This window comes from Orcinus orca, chromosome 14 (genome assembly GCF_937001465.1).
Source record: "Orcinus orca chromosome 14, mOrcOrc1.1, whole genome shotgun sequence".
Taxonomy (NCBI): domain Eukaryota; kingdom Metazoa; phylum Chordata; class Mammalia; order Artiodactyla; family Delphinidae; genus Orcinus; species Orcinus orca.
In genome coordinates, this window is record NC_064572.1 from 58,484,990 (window position 1) to 58,505,222 (window position 20,233).

At 45.6% G+C, this 20,233-nt stretch overlaps 2 protein-coding genes across 2 annotated transcripts in view; one reads left to right on the forward strand and one right to left on the reverse strand.

Moving 5' to 3' along the window:
• The window catches only part of LOC101281073 (cytochrome P450 2C18), a 70,878-nt gene extending 67,139 nt beyond the window's left edge, over positions 1-3,739 (forward strand). Inside the window, 2 exon segments of the mRNA XM_049696887.1 lie at positions 2,049-2,234; positions 3,122-3,739. Of these exon segments, the coding sequence (XP_049552844.1) occupies positions 2,049-2,125 (77 nt within the window). The 3' untranslated portion in view covers positions 2,126-2,234; positions 3,122-3,739.
• A 992-nt stretch (positions 3,740-4,731) lies between these two features.
• Positions 4,732-20,233, reverse strand: part of PDLIM1 (PDZ and LIM domain 1) — a 45,992-nt gene continuing 30,490 nt past the window's right edge. The window contains exons 5-7 of the mRNA XM_004268369.2: positions 12,150-12,301; positions 5,716-5,833; positions 4,732-5,249 (exon numbers count right to left, since the gene is read on the reverse strand). Of these exons, the coding sequence (XP_004268417.1) occupies positions 5,063-5,249; positions 5,716-5,833; positions 12,150-12,301 (457 nt within the window). The 3' untranslated portion in view covers positions 4,732-5,062. The remainder of the gene's footprint in view (positions 5,250-5,715; positions 5,834-12,149; positions 12,302-20,233) is intronic.

Sequence of the window (20,233 nt, forward strand, 5' to 3'; positions counted from 1 at the left end):
TCATAATTTTACTTAAGATGTTATATGTTGCATAAATAACCAAGTTTCTTTGTCAATTGCATTGTAATCAGGTCTTTAACCATGCCATTTAAAGTCTTTGACATTTATATTACTCTGATGCTTTTACAAAAATGAAGATCTTCAAGACGGTTCATAGAAAGGACTTTTTAGAAACAGGTTTCTGATAACTTTTAGATCATACCACCGAACTGGGTAAGAAATTACAGAATTCTAACAGAAAACCTGATGGCTTCATAAACTTCTAACAAGAGATCAAGATCAATAAGAATTAATTACATGGGACCGAATGAACTGATGAATATGATTTATAAGTTTTATGACTTTTTGTCTGAAATAGTACTGGCTTTTAATATTTGTTTTCCAGATATGAGGAAACCTGCTAACTATGACTATGTATAATATACACAAATATTTAAATTCTATCACATATTATCACTGTTTTATACATTTTTTATTTATTTGGAGTTACCCACGTATTTAATTTTGTTCCTGCTTCTCCACTCTTTTATCTGGGATTTCCCCCCTTCTTCTTAAAAAATATTTTTACTATTACCCTTTAGTTCATTATGCTAATGACAAATCTGTTGCTGTTTTTCTGTAAATGTTTTCACTTCTTTCAAAAGATATTTTTGCTTGTATACAATTCTTAGGTTTGTTATTATATCCTTTTAGCACATTAAAGCTACCTTTCCATTGAGGTCCAGTTTCCATTTTTGCTGTTGCAAAATTAATTATCAATTTAAGTTTTTCTTCTTTGGTGGAATCTCTTTCTTTCTTTTCTTTCTTTCTTTCTTCCTTCCTTCCTGTTCTCCTTCTTTCTTTCTTTCCCTTCCTTCTTTTCTTTCCTTTTCTTTCTTCCTGTCTTTCCTTTCCTTTTCCTTCCTTCCTTCCTCCCTCCCTCCCTTCCTTCCTCCCTTCCTTCCTTTCCTCTTTTTACTTCCTCCTGACTAAAGTACACCTATGTAAACAAAGATGAAGCATTTATCTTTTTCTCTCTACCTGATCCATCCAGAATTTGGCTTTTTCAGCTGGCTTCCCTCTGGATTTGGTGGTGTATTGTGATCCAGACTGCAACCAGTTATACTAATCATTGTTCTAATTTGTTCTTCGTTGTTTTTTAACTGTTTATGCTTTGTGTCTCTCATTGCTGTACTATAGCCGTACTAATGCTATTAGTGCTATTATTCATACCATATTTTATAAGATTGTTGTTTCTTGTATTACCCAATGTGTAACCAGGTCTCTGACAATATTAACGATGGCTAAATGTCTTGAGGCAATTGGTCACGTATATATAGTTCTCCATAAAATTAATTGTAATAGTGTAACTCTAAATATGGGAAAAAGCAATAAGGGAGAAACACTTCCTGGATCATAATAAGCTAGTAAGATAGATGATCCAGAGACTTTTTAGGATAACAAGGCCTAATTCAGAATAGCACACGAATAGCCTATCAACGAAATCCTCACCTGACCTAGGAATGAGTCTTCCCAGCTCCATGGGACAAATTGGTCATGAAATCCCTCCCAAACCTTGGTCAAATTTATGACCAAAAGTGGGAAGTGAACAACAAAGAACCACAAGCATCAGTCATCACCCAGTTACACAAGTGGGTTAAATCACAGCCCACTGAAGTCAGCCACCAACAGTGCACCTTGAGGTGAATTCATGAAAAACAGGATGAGGCACTCTGCTTTGGATAAACAGGACCCTAGATAATTAGATGCATATCTCAGGAAGAATTTCAAGGAACCCAGATTCTTGCATCTTCCCATACATAGAAAAACCTAAAATCATTAACTTGAGACGTCTGTTCTTTGTGATTAGCAGTGATCTTTTACCAAGATGCATGCCTGACTACACGTATTTCCCAGCCAAAAAAAAGTCATGTGTATCCTGGCTCCTCGCCCACCTCTTCAGAGCAGTTCCTCAGAGCTAGAGTGGCTGTCTCCCGGGCGGGAGTCCTCAGTAAGACCCCGAATCAAACTCAAATTCACAATTCTCATGTTGTGCATTTTTCTTTAAGTCAACATAGGTTTTGGCTGGAGAAATCATCGGGATGCTTTCAAAATAGCTGTCCTGCTGGAGGACGGGCAGAATTGAGAAGCCAGAGTACAAGGCAATTAGAAGAGATTTGGTGGACACATGGGAACAAGGGAAAAGAACATGGTATCTAGAAGTGAAGCAGAAATCCAAGATGTCTTGTTTTAAGGTAGGTGCAGGTTGTGTGGTCCAGTAAGGTAGCCAGTAGCTACACATGCCTATTGAGAATTTGACACGTGGCTAGTGGCATAGATTAAAATGATAACACTTTGGGTATATGGCACTAAATACAATATATTGTTAAAATTGATTTATTGATTTTACCTTTTTCTTTTTCCATGTGGCTATTAGAAAGTTTTAAATTACATGTGTGGCTTTCATTGTACTTCTTTGGACAATGATGAAGCATCCATTTACAGATTCATTCACCAGACATTTGTGGACTATCTCCCTGCTCAGGGCCGAGTAGACGAAGCTGATACAGATAGAGGAATAGCTCTTATGGGGGCTTCATTCCTTTCAGGAGACTATGGTTAGTGTCTCATGTGATGTGTGCCCAGGAGGTGTGCCCTGGATACAGGAGCACAACAGATCCTAGGCCTGGTGGGCCAGCAGAGAAGACTGTCTAGAGGAGGGACGCTGGGGCTTCATCCTGAAAGACCACTGATGTTTACTAAATCAAGAACTGGGGGCTTCCCTGGTGGCGCAGTGGTTGAGAGTCTGCCTGCCTATGCAGGGGACACGGGTTCATGCCCCGGTCCGGGAAGATCCCACATGCTGCGGAGCGGTTGGGCCCGTGAGCCATGGCCGCTGAGTCTGCGCATCCGGAGCCTGTGCTCCGCAACGGGAGAGGCCACAACAGTGAGAGGCCTGCGTACCGGGGGGGGGGAAAAAAAACTGGAAGAAGAGCGTTCCAAGTCAGAGGGAATCACTTCATCAAAGTCTGTGACTGTTTTTCCTCTCCAGGAAGTTGTCCAAAAGCTTAGTAATTAAAGGATGATGCAAGTCAGATCAGAGATATTCCAATACATTTCTTCCATTTTGTCTTCATTTTAGAGTAATCGTGACAGAAGAAATAAAATCAGATGAACATGGTAGGCAAGAAGGACAAGAAACAGGTCAAATCTTAAATTGCTCTTGGCAGGAAGTAACTCTATCAATGTAAACTAAAGGCTGGAGGAAAAGAGGAGTTCTTAGCCACAAGACACAGCTTGCACTGAGGACAGTAATGCTGACATCCTGTTTCATTTTGTCGGGAAACAAATTAGCCTTGGAGGCCACGGAAAACAGCCATAGTGGTCACTTGACACTCCCAGTATCTGGCCTCCACCGGAAGGGAGGCACCCTGTACGTAAGATCCACTCCTAAGAAGTAATACTGTCGTTGAACAAGAAAAGCATCGGACATTTGGCACATTATCTGAGGAAAGGGACTGGAGAAAGTTCTAAGAACGTATATTACCCATTCATCCCCCTCAGTCAATAAACCCAGGTCACAGTTGTTACTGTATTTGTAAATGCATCAAACTTGCTGTGGTTCAGAGAGCTTTCATTTTATCTTGATTTGCCCAAATTACAAAGTTTCAGCCACCTTGCCTTTTACAAACTTAGAAAGAGTTTAAAATAAGGATTAATAGAAAGAGAAAGGAAGGAAGGAAGGAAAAGATAGAAAGAAAAATCAAGAGCTTTAACATGAAGTAATTTTCTGCCTGTAAGTTTTTGTCTTATAGATTAGAACTGCTTGTGTCTAAAGTGTCTGCAGTGTGTCCAAGTTTCAGAGATCTGCCAAGTGAAATCCCAGCACTACCATCTAACTAGAATCCTTACTATTAGAAAGCTAGTTCCTTCATCAGTAAAGGACATCAGCTATTGCCTGCGGTGATGAATACTACTTAAGCGTAGATGATTTGCTGTTTCAGAGGAAGAAGGGCTGGTGGAATGACCTGTCTGTCTCTCTTAACAAATCAGTCTCTAGAGCAACAGGGGTGCTACTGTTTGAGCAAATGACTCCTTTAGTGGTTGGTCACCAAAAGATGACCTACGGTAACCTAAGATCTCTGACTCAAGGCCCCTTAACGGCCAGGGTTCCGGGTCTCTTCCTGGAGGAGAATGCATTTGCCACTTCCCTGAGCAACCTGCAGGTTTAGGACTGCTGGCCACGGTCCTGAGTTTGCTTCCCTTCACAAAGGAGAGGGGTTGTGATGGCAGCAAACCAGCCTGGTAAAAAGCTCACCATCTATTATTTGGAAAGCATTCATTTCCTCTAAGTCCCCAAACAGCCAGATGTAAAGAAAACATTTCATCACAACATAACTATCTTACATTAGCATCAGAGAAAGATGATTTGGACCAATCTTCAAAGAAATGTAAGAACATGGCTGTTGGGAATTGCCTGGTGGTCCAGTGGTTAGGACTGCGAGCTCTCACTGCCAAGGGCCCGGGTTCAATCCCTGCTCAGGGAACTTAAGGTCCCATTTGCCACATGGGGGGGCAGAAAGAAAAAAAAAAGACTGTTTTCAGATGCCAGTTTTCTCACACTTGGAGGAGAAGGCCTGCAAATCTCAGAGGTATGGGAACCCCCAAACAAGAGGAGAGCCCTCAGAAATCTCGTGTGGCTTGAGACAGGAAATAGGATACATGGTTACATGAAAGAGACACCACACTGCCTTGAAGTCTATTAATTTATTGGGTGAAAGGAAATCATTGTCAGACATATTAAATTTGGTTTGGTTCAAGTTTGGCTGGTGTCCATTTGCAGCAGAGATGAATGGAGGAGAAGAGAAGACACAGTGATGCTGGTAAGGGGACACTGAACAAAACCATCTTCCGTTAATGATAAAAGCGGGCGTCACACAGCCAGCGTGAGTCAGTTAGCTGACGAGCAGGGATAAAACCAAAGTAAGCGAGAACTTTCTAGATAAGAGAAGACAGAGCTTTCAGAGGACAAGATGCAGCAGGGGCTCGTTGGGAGACCAGCGTTCGGTGCTGAGCTGCCGGCTCACTTGGGGAACACAGTGATCACATCGTAGCCCTCGGGTGGAGTGACCCGCTCCCGGGCGTGCTTTTCACAGTAGATCTGATCCTCCACAAAGAAATGGCCCTTCTGTTTCAGGTTCGTGCCACAGTCGGTGCACACGTAACACTCAGGGTGGCGGTGACGGTCCCGCAGCTTCACAAACACGCCGCTGCAGGAGGGAGGGAGGAGAGGGGCTCCTTTAGTGACAAGCACCTGAAGGGGGCACCAGGCTTGGGGGTTCCTCCCAAGGGTCCCATGTGGCAGATCAGGGCTTCCTCCCAAGGGGCCCATCTGGCAGATCAGAGCCTCCTAACTGGCCTCCAGTCATAAAGGGGCTTCTCATGCCTGGGGTCCAAAGACGTTACCCTTGAACCCATCGGGAAGTCCTTCCCACTTCAACAGAGCAGCCCTGCTTTTTCTGGTTGTACATGTTCATACCCTAAGGGTTCTACAGCCAAGGAAAGCTTTCACCACCTGGCTCTGGGACACAGGACCTACCTGGCCTCTCTGCTCCATTTTCCAGGCAGGATTTTTTTCTCCATCACACCCAAAATGCGCAACATCCAGCGCTTTCCACATTTTCATGGTTTACCCAACCTGCAGGGCCTCTGATGCCCTGGAAGGCAGATACTCACACAATGCCGGTGCCACACTTGTCACATATGGGCAGCTTCTGGGCGTTTCCAATCGATGCAGCCACTTTGGTGACTGGAGCCTTAACACTTCTGAATCCTGAGGGCTTGTTGGGATCCCCTAAAAGGAGGAAAACACTTGGGTTGGCCGGAAGTGTAGGATTGCGTAAGTATCATTTAGCTCTTTCAGATTCACTTATATGTATGTTCCAGCAAGGTCATGGGCACTGGAGTCAAACAGACTTGACTCTGCTCTGTGATCCTGGGCAAGTTACTTCTCTGGTCTGCAGTTTCCTTTTCTATAAAACAGGAGATCATTTCCCCCTCACAGTGGGACAAAAAGATTAAAAAAGACACATAAAGCCCTCCCTGGCACATGGTCAGCCCCCAAAACACAAATTACATTACATGCTGATTAAATACATGCAAACACTGATATGGGACTTAAAAATTAAAAATGCTTTATATAGAAAAAATAAAAATGTCTGAAAATCGAAAGGCAGTGTAGTCAGATGCCATAAGAAACCCACATTACAAAGAGAACAAAATCATAGAGTGTGCTACAAGCAGCCAGATAAAAACCACCCGCTACAGGGCAGAGTCAGCGGCAGCCTTCCTGCAGTCAGCTTTGTGTGTACAAGACAAAGCTCCTAAGTTGCTGGGTGCTGAACTGCCTACAGCCCAGTTCATCACCTGTGTAGAGCCCTGTGTAATGGTAGCTATTAATAATGGTAGGCTACTGAAAGCACTGTTATTGCTATATATTTGGCTGGCTGTGTTTCCACATCACATTTTTTTTTACTGTGATGTGGCCTAGCAAACATTGTTAGGTTTGTCAGCTATAATAGAGGCTCAATAAATACACAAGAAATAGATGATGAAATGCCGTGACAAATGCATGATGGTCCCTCTCTTAGTCCAGCATGCTTTGGCTCAGGAAGCTGGAGATGTCTCTACACTGATGGTTCTGAATGGGCATCTCTGAGCATCCTGGGCACCAGGAGAGATTTCATAAAATTCACAGACCAGGCTCCACCCCAGACCTGCTGAAGGAGCATCTCCAGGTGCAGGGGCCCCAGGATATCCTGTTCTATACTCCAGGTTAAAATCCACTTCTTTAGACTAAAACAGCTGTTCTCAAATGCTGTTGTGCATCAGAGTCACCCGGCAGGCTCATTAAAACCCAGATTGCTGGGCCCACTCCCAGAGTTTCTGATTAAGCAGGCCTGAGGTAGGGCCCAAGAATTTGCATTTTTAACAAGTTCTCAGGCGCTGCTGCTGCTGGTCCAGGAACCACACTTTGAGAACCACTGAATAAGAGCGACAAATGGCTTTTTGTGTCAGGTGAGGGGGCGAGGAGAGGGTCATCCCATATCTGCAGCCATGCTGGGCAATCCTGGGGCTGATAAATGCGGGCCCTAGCTCGCTTGTCCTTTTCAAAAACGAGTCCCCATATGCTGGCTGGCGCTTCTGAACCCAAAATTGAGACTGTGTGTGACATAAGGGGCATTTAGAGTTGGCTAGGCGTGGTAGACTGTATATTTTATCTGCAGTTATCCGTACCCTCCCATACTTCCCAGTAGGTCAGTGCTTCTCTGCTGGTGGCGATCTTGTTCCCTAGTTTTGGTTGTCTCCATTGCAAGGGAGTGCTGTTGGCATCTAGGGTAGAGGCCAGGGATGCTGCTGAGTGGCCTAAAACGCACAGGACAGCCCACTACAGGGGCTTATCTGGCCCAAAGTGTCAACAGCACTAAGGCTGAGGAAAACTTGCTCTTGGTGGCGTATACTCCCCCATCCCATCGACTTTGGGTTTGGCCACAAGACTTGCTTTGGCCATTGGAGTGTGGGCAGATGTGAGCCCTGTTTGGTTAGAAGCACGAAGTGCACTTGTGTGGCTTGGCCCTAACGCCACTGAGCTGCTGCCCTCTGCCATAGGAAATCTGGCCATGTGCAACAGCACGGATGGACCTGGAGGGGAGGATGCTTAGTCAAGTAAGTCAGGCAGAGAAAGACAAATGCTCTATGTTATCACTTACATGTGGAATCTAAAAAATAAAACAAACAGGGACTTCCCTGGTGGCACAGTGGTTGGGAGTCCGCCTGCCGATGCAGGGGACACGGGTTCGTGCCCCGGTCCGGGAAGATCCCACATGCAGCGGAGCGGCTGGGCCCGTGAGCCATGGCCGCTGAGCCTGCGCGTCCAGAGCCTGTGCTCCGCGGCGGGAGAGGCCGCAACAGTGAGAGGCCCGCGTACCGCAAAAAAAAAACAAAAAACAAATGAATAGAACAAAACAGAAAGGGACTCACAAATATGGAGAACAAACTAGTGGTTACCAGTGGGGAAAGAGAAGGGCGGGGCAAGATAAGGGTAGGGGATTAAGAGGTACAAACTACCGTGTACAAAATCATAAGCTACAAGGATATACTGTAAAGCACAGCAAATATAGCCCATATTTTACAGTAACTTGAACCAAAGAATCTATTAAATCACTATGTTGTACACCTGAAACTTAGTAATATTGTACATCAACTATATATACTACAATTAAAAAAAAAAAAAAAGAAAAAGAACAGCAAGCCCTGGACTGTGACACTGCTCTCTGCTGGGATCCCAGATAAAGCCCGCCTCGCTGCAGCTCGTTCAGCTCTGCAGCGCCACCTGCTGGCTCCATTTTCTTCTCTCACCTATTCAGCCAACACTGCAAATGCAAAAGAAATTTCCCTTCTTCCTTCCCTCTCCACTAGCTTACAGTAGAAATAGCTCCCTTCAGACTGTGGGCTACTACAAAAATTTTCAAATATCTCTCCTTCCAATGAATCTTGCATCTCAAAGCTTTTGGGAAGAAAGTGAAAATGAATGGAGTAAAGTACAGCCTTTTTACTATCCAATTCCATGCTCAACAACCCTCTGTGACTACACTACCTATAGGATCAAATTCATGGTCCTTAACCTTGCACCTGGTGGTCCTCCATGACCCGACTGCAGACCATCTGAGGATTTTCCTGGAAGCCTGGGAACCAGCCAAAATGAGCCTAGATACTTCCTGAGCAAGCCTCCAGCTTTCTTATCTCAGAGCCTGGGGTCCCCATTGTGTTTCTCAGTCCATGATGGCTGGGGACAGATAAATGAATAAACAAGATGTGGTGTATACATACCACAGAATATCATTCTGCCTTAAAAAGGAGGGAAATGCTGACACACGCTACAGCATGGGTGAACCTTGAGGACATTATGCTAAGTGAAATAAGCCAGATACAGAAGGACAAATACTGCATATTCCACTCATATGAAATACACGGAATAGTCAAATTCATGGAAACAGAAAGTAGAATGGTGGTTTCCAAGGGCTGGGGAAGAGGGAGCCATGAGGAATGGGTGCAGAGTTTCGGTTTTGCAAGATGAAGAGTTCCTGCGGATGTACGGTGAAGATGGCAGCACAGCAGTATGAGTGTCCTCGGTGCCACGGAATCATATGCTTAAAAACGGTTAAGACGGTAAATTTTGTGTTAGGTATATGTCCCCACAGTGAAAAAAAAATAAAGCCTCCTTCTACCTGCAATTCTTAGAATTTGATCCAGAGCAAGAGGAAGTGTGAGGAACCCAGGACCCTTTCTCCTAGTCCAGAGGCTGAATTTCACCCCAATTGAGAAGACCCACATTGAGTCTGGAGTTTTATCACCAAGCCCTGCTGCAGCCAGACCTCCCTCGGGGGCCTCACTGACTGTGCCTGGCACATTACACGCACTGTTTCCCTTAAGGCTTTAAACTACCCGTGAAGTAGCCATTATTAGCGTCACTGGATGTGTGCAGATAGAGTAGGGCTTAGAGAGAGGAGCCACTTGCTGGAGGTCTCGTGGTGGGTCTCGGGCAGAGCCTGGACACCAGTGCTGGTGGTGCAGTGCTGCTTCATGAACCACAGCCCTTCTCGAATGATAGTAACCCTCACGGAGTGCCTTTACCATGCACCAGCCACTGACCTGAGCTTTGACCATTTCATCTCAAATGAAAACAGGTATTTGAGCTCCCTCACTTGAGAGCGTTCTGCATGTGGTAGATGTCTGGATTGGAACTTGTGCTGTTCCATTCAGTGAAAATTTAATGCAAGTGCATATTAAGAGATAAGGGAGAGACCACAAGATTATTTCCCTTTACCTTTTTAGCAAAATTTTTATTTTCTTTGGAGCAAGGAGATATCCAGCCATCCAGCCCAGGCGAGAAAAACTGTAATTCTCAGACTGTTTTGCAACTAGATGGGGCCATGTGACTAAATTTTAGTCAAAATATAAGTGGAATAGTCATGTGGGACTTCTGGGAAAAATAAAGCTGGTTCATCTGAAAGGGGGATTCCCCAGTTAGCCCTTTCCCTGTTCTTCCTTCCTGGTCCCTGGAAGTAGGCATGATGGCTGGAGCACCAGCTGCCAACTAGAACCATGAGGTAGCCTTGAGAATGGAAGCCACTGGCTTGGCAGGTAAGAATACAGGATGGAAAGGATGAAGCATGAAGAGCAGGGAGCTGCCACCTCAGGGCAACTCAGTGATCCTGGGCTTCAAGTCCTTCTCTGTGACCTCTGTGACCTGAGGGCATGCAGTGAGGTGAGCCCTGCAATGTCTGTCTATGTTCTACTTTGGGCTAGAATGGACTGACTTTTCCTCTCTTAACTGAAGGGTTTTGCACCCACTTACTCAGAGTATAGTTGTGGTTTCTCATGTTTTGAAAAACCATCATCCTCTAGGGTTGGCCCCCAGGTCATCTGTCAGTTGGGCTAAGACTGGAACTTAATACAGAGTATATGGCCCATTCCTTTCAAATTGCACAGGTACTCCAAGAAAAGGGGGAAATTGCTGGTAGGGACAATATCCTTCTAGTATAAAAGAAGAATTTTCCTAATATCCTGTGCTTGTAAATTGCCAATTCCTCTAAAGAACCACCCAAATGGGGAGGAAGTTTGGGTGCTGAGTGTGTTCAGGAGGGAACTTTCAGCTCAGGAAGGACTCCTGGGAAGCCAACTCTGCAGCTGGGGGCTTCCAGGTGGAAGGTGACTCTTCCAGAGGGCACTCAGCTCTGACCCTCACTGGCCGCCCTGGGCAAAGAACCAACCCCTCAGGAGCCTGGCTGAAGCGGGTCTCCGAAACAGAACAACCAAGTGTCCCTCCCAGAAGTACCAACTCTCCTCACAGGCAGGCACACTGGGAAGAAGAAGAGAGCAGGAGAAGGCAGGGCTCCGGTGAGCCTCGTGGAAAGGGACAGTGCAGACTATGGAGGGCTGGGCCTCGCTGAGACCAGGAAGGGCTGCAAAACCCAACTCTCCAGAACTCACTGGTAGTTAGGCTGACGGCGAGAATCAGAGGCACTTGTGAATGACCACCTGCGAGGTGGGCAAGCCCGAGAGCTGTCGCTCACAGGTCACCTTTGTGAGAAGGGGAAAAAAACATCTCTTGTGCAACACACCCATCTGCCAGAAATTTCTCCTTGTTGTTGTTACAAAGCTGTTGAGACAGCTTTGCTGCCACCCACTTGAAAATTATCGTGAGAAGCACAGAGTGTATGATGTGTAGAGGGCAAAGCCTGTCTCCTGAGACCTGCAGAGCCACATGTGTGGCCCTGGGTGCCTCGGGCATTGGAGCTCACGTGTGGACAAGCTAAGGCTGGCCTGGAGCCTCTTGATGAGGTCTCAAACCTCATAACAGTTACGAAGCACCTACTGTGTGCCGGTCACAGTGACAGGTGTTTTGTGTAATTTATAACATTTGATCCACACACCAGTCTTAGAGGAAAGGGTTTTCATCCCTGATTGGCATATGAGCAGACAAGCCTGGAAAGGTTCAGAGACTTGCCTAAGGTCACTCGGTGGGGGGGATGTGGCCAAACTGGGGGCCCTCCGGTTCTCAGGAAGCCATCCTCCCTAGAGCAAGAACAAGCACGTGGCCCCAAAGTAAAGCTCAGAGCCTGGCTTCTCTGCTGCTGATTCATTTCATTCTGCTTGTCATTCATATCCCATGGCCTTCACCCACTCACAGGTGCCAACCACCACAGAAACATGGTGTGTGGGCTCAAACCAAACCAGTGGCCAAGGGACAGACGACAGAATCCCACAACAGTCAAGCTCCCCACGTCCTCAGCCTCCCCATGCGCCTGTGACAGGAAACAGCTAGGCAGGTGTGGCTGGGAGTTCATTCATTCCTCCCCCGACTCCACCCCCCTTTTTCTTTTTTCTTTTTGGCCGGGCCTCGCAGCTTGCAGAATCTTAGTTCCCTGACCAGGCATTGAACCCGGGCCCTCAGCAGTGAAAGCGCAGAGTCCTAACCACTGGACCACCACGGAGTTCCCTCTTTTTTTTTAAAAAAGAGCTTTTAGCCTTTTAAGAGCCATGCCTTGCAAAGCACCAAGAGCCTCTGACCACACACACACACACACACACACACACCGACTGATTACCTTTCTCCTCAGACTCCAGGATTTCCTGCAAAACCAGGAATGAAGTGGACTGTTTCGGAGGCTCATTTAACTCTTGTTTCTCCTGAAGCATCTTGTAAACTTCGGATTCTTTGTCAATGACGAGTCCGCTTGGAAGCTGAGAATGGTCTAAGCTGTGAAGAATGTTTGCAAGTTCATTAGGACATGTCAGAAGTTAGGAGAAAAAAATTCACCAGGCACCCCCTTCCAAGAGAAGGCACCCATGAATCAAAGGGTGGAGAGAAATGATCCCAATGGACGAAGCCTTCTTTAATGCAGCCATAGACCTCCTGCCGATACTGTGAGGTGTCTGTAGGCAGAGCTGGCTGCTGCTTCCAGACAATAAGAGGCTAGTTTTCCAAACAGTTTCAGTGATTCAATTACTTTTTAGCCTAATCCCATGGAATGGGAATGCCGTGCTTCTTTCAAAATTACATAAACAACATGATGTTGAAAGAAATTTTATAAGAGGGAAAATGTCAACCACAATCCGAGCACTAAACACTCAGCTGGGTCCCCTTAGTACGGGCCACATACTTTCCCCAGAGCAGAAATCAGTGTTCTTTATTGCTGATGACATCAAAAGGCTCTCTCTGTCTCCATAAACTCTCCTAATTCTCACAGCAAGGAGCTCTGGTCTCTTCACCTACCACACAGAAGTAACAGTGTCTGCCCTGCTCAGTTCACACCGTTGTTGGCAAGGATGAGAAAGGCAAGAACTTTGTTTTCTGTTTTCTTGGAGTCTAGTTGATTTACAATGTTGTGTTAGTTTCAGGTGTACAGCAAAGTGAATCAGTTATACATATGCCTATATCCGTTCTTTTTTAGATTCTTTTCCCAAATAGGCCATTACAGAGTGTTGAGGAGAGTTCCCTGTGCTATACACAGGGTCCTTATTAGTTATCTATTTATATATAGTAGTGTGTCTATGTCAATCCCAATCTCCCAATTTATCCCTCTACCTCTGCCCCCCCTTAACCCCGGTAACCGTAAGTCTGTTTTCTAAATCTGCGACTCTGTTTCTGTTTTGTAAATAAGTTCCTTTGTACCATTTTTTAGATTCCACACGTAAGCGGTATCACATATTTGTCCTTATCTGACTTACTTCCCTCAGTGTGACACTCCCGAGTTAAGAACTTTGTAAACAGTGACGTGCTGTTCCGCTGAGCGAGGGGCAGAGGCCTCAGCTCGGGCCCAGGGACGGGGCAAGCCAGGCCTTGCCGCCCACGCCTCCCCCTGTCCTTCTGGGCTCCCCACGACAGGGTGAGACGGGTAGAGCTGGCGGCCTCTTTCCCCCAGGGCCCATTTTCCAGGGGAGACACCTCTGCTGCCTGGTTTCGGGGAACGAGGAGAGTGAAAGGAGGTAAACTCCAGTCAGCTTTACCTGTGAAGTCTGTCCTGAGTCCCACCCCTTTGCACCACCCCCTCCTCCCCTGTCCCAGCCACGCCATCTGTTAACAGCATGGCTGACCAGCTTCGCAACTTGTTCCTCTGTCGCCACTCTCAGCCCCCAGGACCGCCTTACTTTTTTGACCAGAGGCCAGAGTGGTATTTGAAACACAAGAATCAGACTGTGTGGGGATGTGGCTGCAAGTGTTCCCATCTGACTCAGAACCAAATATTCACAGTTTTAGTAACAAGACACAAGCTTAACCAAATTCATCTCCTTTGGAGTAAATATTCATTACAAAAAGTACAAAGGCCCTACAAGATGTGGCTCTGCTCCCCTCTCCAAACACGTCGCCTGGCATCCCTTGCTCGCTCCAGTGAGACCAGCCTTCATGGGGCTTCTAGGACACACCAGCCTCAGGGCCTTTGCACATCCTGCTCCCTCTGCCTGGAACGCTCCCTCCACAGAGAGCCCCGTGGCTCCCACACTTCACTCAGGTCTCTGCTCAGATGTCCCTCCTCAGAGAGGGTCCCCGACCCTCAGCTTAAAACAGTCCACTCCATCCCTGTCACTCCTCCCCTTGCTCTGCTGCCTCTTTCTCCATGTTGTTTCTCACTCACCGTCAGTTATACTTGTTTCTTTATGGTCTGTCTTCCCCTGGAAAGTAAGCCCCACGAGGGCAGGGCCATGGCCTGCCTTGTTCACCACTGTGTTCCTGCCTTGTATCAGTGCCCGGCACAGGGCTGGAGCATGGTAGGTGTTAGAGAAGTGGGTTAAGTGCCTTTCTCCTCCTCACTGCACCCTCTCCCTGCTCCTGTGGGGTTGCAGGGAATCCCCCAGGGCTGTGCCAGGGACATGGGCAGTCCAGCCTCCTGGGCCCAGATCACCTCCTGCGTCTCAGCCTCAGCTGCTTTTTCAGAAGCCTCCACCCGCTAGGGAAGAAGGGCAGTGCGTCCAGTAGAGCCAGAGAGGAAATACCAGATGGTGGTGCAGTTTATCACCCACCCATTGCATAATCAGTTAACATTCCATTTTAAATGTGACTCAAGGCCCCGGCTGGAAGCAGGGTCACTCGCATCAGCGAAGCTCTAGGTTTTCCCTTTGACTACAACCAGGTTCTCACAATAGAGGACAAAACCCTCAAAGAGTGACATCTGTTCTGCTGCTCTCAGGGAAGGTCAAAATGCAAGTAGAGAGATTCATCAGCTGGTCACTTGTGCAGGCCACGGTGGGGGGGGGGGGGGAAGCCACCACCCCTGCCCGTCCACAGCTGCTGGTCTCTGTCCGTGTCTCTTTCCCTCCGTCCCCCAGGCAGGTGATGGGCCACCCTGAGGAGCGGTTGTAACCAGGGGCCACAGTCTTCCTGTGGCCCACCTTTTTAGCCCTGTTGTCTGAGATACATGCTGGACTCTTTCTTTGAGTCTTGAGTTCTGAGCTTGCCCTATAATAAATGTATTGTGTTATTTTGACAAATATTTTTTTCTATTACACTTAGAACTATTTTAAAATCAAGATCAGACCGTGGAATGTTCTTGGGGAGAATTTTTCCCCTTCTTTGGTGTATGTTGTTATGTCTGGAAGCCACCAAGGGACTGCTAAAAATGACAGAAGCCAAACTACAAGGTCATCACATATTCTTCCAGCAAATGGTCTTGGAAAGTATTTCCATGATTAATGAAAAGAAAACAGCTTACTATTTATTCTCAAATAATGATAATATCTTTCTACCACTTGACAATTTATAAAGTACTTTCAATACCCATCGCCTTACTGGAAGCATTGATCTGCTTAATTCAAAGATAATATCCTAAGACCCAAGTCTTAGATGTTAGACTATCAGATATAGACAAATGACATCACAATACATTAAAAAAAAAATTCTAGGACAAAAACATGCATGAGAAATGGAGCCCCCAAAAAAAGCATTCTCACTTTTTATATATAGTAACAGCATTGAAAGGAAGAATTCTATAGTGATAAGCTCTCAAAAAATGAGCTACATGACTGAGTCACCAGGAGAAAAACTTCTGAGAGTGGGTCACTAAGAGTAAGCACAGCCTTCTAAACCCAGTCTTTACCATTTTAATAACAAAATACAAGATTTTAATCAAATTCAACTCCTTTGGAGTAACTATCCATTACACTCTTCATGTTTCCTGCTTCTTGTTTCTCCCTGAGTCAGACTTGGTGCTGAATGTACACCAGTTCCCTAAATGTTTTCTTTCAGTCTTTTAGGCCCTGACCACAGGGCCTGTCTCCCCAGGGATCTCACAGCCAGGTGGCGCTCTGCCTGACGAGGTGGCTGACGTAGCTGGGTGTTTAAGGCTGGTGGTCTTTAGAACGTCAGAAGAAAACTCCGCTTGAGCTCGTTTGCAAGAAGAGGATTTCAGAAGCTGAGCCTGCAGACCTTACGTGACACAAAGGCCTGTTCCAGGCAAAAGAGCAGCTGGGGTGAAGGTAAGAAGGTCGAGGAGAACAGAGGAAAAGCACACCCATGGTTTTGGAACAGCAACCCTGGGATGAGCATCTACTCCATCAAAACGGTGAAGTGACCAGAGTGGGGACATAAGAGACTCTTTAATTTTTTTCTTTTTAAACTTGAGCCATCACCCATGGAAGCAACTTAATAATCTGTATATAAATCTCAGCTAAAACAAGGAAGCCATAAGAAAACAATTCCCACTGCCGATAAAACCTTAATGGCATCATTTTCTCACATACTAAGTCAGCTTTGGTTCTGCACTAAAACTGCCTGTGTGTGTGACAAAGTTTGGGACGCAAAGAGGGATTATTTGAATTATAAGATGCATCCAGACAGGAGAAGACATTCTCTTCATAAAAATCATTTTGCCATCTGGGAAGATGGAGTAGACATAAGTTTCCCTATTCCTCCCACTAAGTACAACTAAAAACCCTGGACATTCTATATAAGATGAACACAAGAAGACTCGGGGGACTTCACTGGTGGAGCAGTGGTTAAGAATCCGCCTGCCAATGCAGGGGACACGGGTTCGAGCCCTGGTCCGGGAAGATCCCACATGCCATGGAGCAACTTAAACCTGTGCGCCACAACTACTGAGCCTCTGCTCTAGAGCCCGCGAGCCACAACTACTGAGCCCATGTGCCACAACTACTGAAGCCCATGCACGTAGAGCCTGTGCTCCGCAACAAGAGAAGCCACCACAATGAGAAGCCCATGCACCACAATGAAGAGTAGCCCCTGTTTGCCGCAACTAGAGAAAGCCCATGCGCAGCAACAAAAGACCCAACGCAGCCATAAATAAATAAATAAACAAATAAAATTTATATTAAAAAAAAAAAGACTCTGAAAGGGGGACAGAAGAAGGCAGACCAGCCAGAGACCTTGGGACCCAAGGAATGACAGTGGTCATACACTCCAGGCTCCAGTAGGGAGCCCGTATGTCACCCCCACCCAGCAGTGACAAGGCCACCACTCAACTGCAGTGAGTCTGTGGAGGCCATGTGGGTAGCCAGAGCTCCCACTCCAGCAGTAATGCGCAGCCTCCAGTAACCTCCAGTGTCAACACAGTAGAGTGGGGAGACTGGACTTCTATCTCCGCCTTGGTTGAAACCACGCCTCATGGTGGCCCATCACCTGACCTGGGGATGGGAGGCTCCCACAGTCCCCTGAGGGTGGGCTGGAGAGAGACAAGAGCAGGGACCAGCAGCTGTGGACATACAGGGGTGGTGGCTTCCCTTCCCCCCACTGCAGCCTGTTGCAAGTGACCAGCTGATAAGTCTCTTCTACTTAAATTTTGACCTTCCCTGAGAGCAGCAGAGCATGTTCATTCTGTGAGCTTCATTGCTGTTATTGACCCTGCTTCCAGCTGGGAACCTGAGTACTTCAAGTGCCCCAGGAGGCTGACAGGAAAAAGAGAAAGAGAGGAGAGGAAGAAGTAACTTGGGGAGAATTGCCCAGGGAAAACCTATACCTCAGTTTTCTTTCTTTTTTTTTAAATTTAATTTTATTTTTAATTTTGGCCATACTGCGTGGCTTGCGGGATCTTAGTTCCCCTACCAGGGATTGAACCTGGGCCCACGGCAGTGAAAGTGCTGAGTCCTAACCACTGGACTGACAGGGAAGTCCCTCAGTTTTCTTTTTAAAATGACATGTGAGCTAGTTATACAATGAGTGGATGCAAAATGAGTGAGTAAACATAATTGGAATAATTCATTTGCACTTGTAAAATTGTCTTTACCCCTAAAGATAAAGTGGTTAGATTTGCTGAGAAAACTGTTTGTAGCCATCGCCTGCATTCTTGAACCTGGGAGACAGCCTGGTGGACTGGAGAGCATGTGGCTTTATTTCTCACAAATTAGAACTTCTTTACATACAAACCTTTCCTTCTGTATTGATAAATTGCACCACCATTTGATATTTGTTCTTTGGCTCCACTGGGTACACTATCCCTCTTCCCTAGAGGGTGGAGGCTTCTGAAAAAACAGCCGAGGCTGAGAGGCAGGAGGTGATCTGAGCCCAGATATCCAGAAAAGGACTAGAGGATATGTTGATGGCAGATAAGCTCATGAAAAGATGTTCAACATCATTACCCACAAGGCAAGTGCAAATTAAAACCACAGTGATACATTACTACACACCTATGAGAATGGCTAGAATAAAAAATAGTGGCAACACCAAATGCTGGAGAGGATACGGAGAAACTAGATCAAACATTGTAAGTAGGAATGTAAAATGGTACAGATATCCTGCAAAACTGTTTCGTAGTTTCTGTAAAATTAAACCTGTAACTACCTTATGACCCAGCAATTGTACTCCTGGTCATTTGTCCCAGAGATGAAAATTTATGGTTATACAAAAACATGTTCACAAATCTTTACAGCCACTTTATCCATAATAGCCAAAAATAAGACACAACCCAGATGTCCTTCAATGGGTGAATGATTAAACAGACTGTGGTATATCCATACCATGGAATAAAAAGGAACAAAAGAGGATAGAACAACCAGAGAGAAGGTTTATAAGCAAACTGAGGACCTGAACCACACTATAGACCAGCTGTACCTAACACATACAGAACACTATACCCAACAACAGCAGAATATACATTCTTCTCAGGTGCACACAGAGCATTCTCCAAGATAGATCACAGGTTAGGCCACAAAAAAGTCTTCACAAATTTAAGAAGACTGAAATCACCAAATATCTTTTCTGACCACAATGGAATGAAACTAGAAATCAACAGCAAAAGGAGAACTGGAAAGTTCACAAACATGCAGAAATTAAACAACCCACTCATGAACAAGGAAATTAGAAAATATTTTGAGACAAATGAAAATGAAAAAAGAATATATCAAAACTTACAGGACATAGCAAAAGCTGAGAAAACATTATAGTAGCAGTAATGCCTAATTTAAAAAGAAGAAAGATCTCAAATAAGCAAACTTTACACCTCAAGGAATAAGAAAAAGAAGAACTAAAATTAGCAGAAGGGGACTTCCCTGGTGGCACAGTGGTTAAGAATCTGCCTGCCAATGCAGGGGACACGGGTTCGAGCCCTGCTCTGGGAAGATCCCACATGCTGTGGAGCAACTAAGTCCATGTGCCACAACTACTGAGCCTGCGCTCTAGAGCCCACGAGCCACAACTACTGAGCCCGCGTGCCACAACTACTGAGGCCCGTGCACCTGGAGCCCGTGCTCCACAACAAGAGAAGTCACTGCAATGAGAAGCCTGTGCACTACAACAAAGAATAGCCCCCACTCACCACAACTAGAGAAAAGCCCGCGCACAGCAATGAAGACCCAACGCAGCCAAATAATAAAATAAAATAAATTTAAATAAATAAATAACGTTAGTAGAAGGAAGGAAATAATAAAGACTACAGCAGACATAAAATAGAAAAGAGGAAAACTGGAACAAAATTAAGAGTCTGGTTTTTTGAAAAGATCAACAAAATTGACAAACCCTTAGCTAGACTAAGAAAAAAAAAGGAGAGAAGACTGAAATAACAAAAAATCAGAAATGAAAGAGGAGACACTACCATGCCTGTGACAGAAATAAAAAAGATCATAAAAGACTATTATGAACAGTTATACACCAACAAACTGGATAGCCTAGAAGAAATAGATAAATTCCTACCAAGACTGAATCATGAAAGAAAAAAAATACGTGAACAGACCTATAATAAATAACATGATTGAATCAGTAATCAAAAATCTCCCAACAGGGCTTCCCTGGTGGCGCAGTGGTTAAGAATCCGCCTGCCAATGCAGGGGACACGGGTTTGAGCCCTGGTCCAGGAAGATCCTGCATGCTGCGGAGCAGCTAAGCCCGTGTGCCACAACTACTGAGCCTGCGCTCTAAAGCCCACGCCCATGCTCTGCAACAAGAGAAGCCACCACAATCAGAAGCCCATGCACCGAAACGAAGAGTATCCCCCGCTCACCACAACTAGAGAAAGCCCGCACACAGCAACGAAGACCCAACGCAGCCAAAAATAAGTTAAATAAATTTTTTTAAAAATAAGTCATAAAAGGTCTTTAAATATATATATAACAACTAAAAAGCCCAGGACCAGATGGCTTCACTGGAGAATTCTACCAACTCTTCAAAGAAAAATTAACACCAATCCTTCTCAAAGTCTTCCCAAAATAACTGAAGAGGAGGGAACACTTACAAATTCATTCTGTGAGG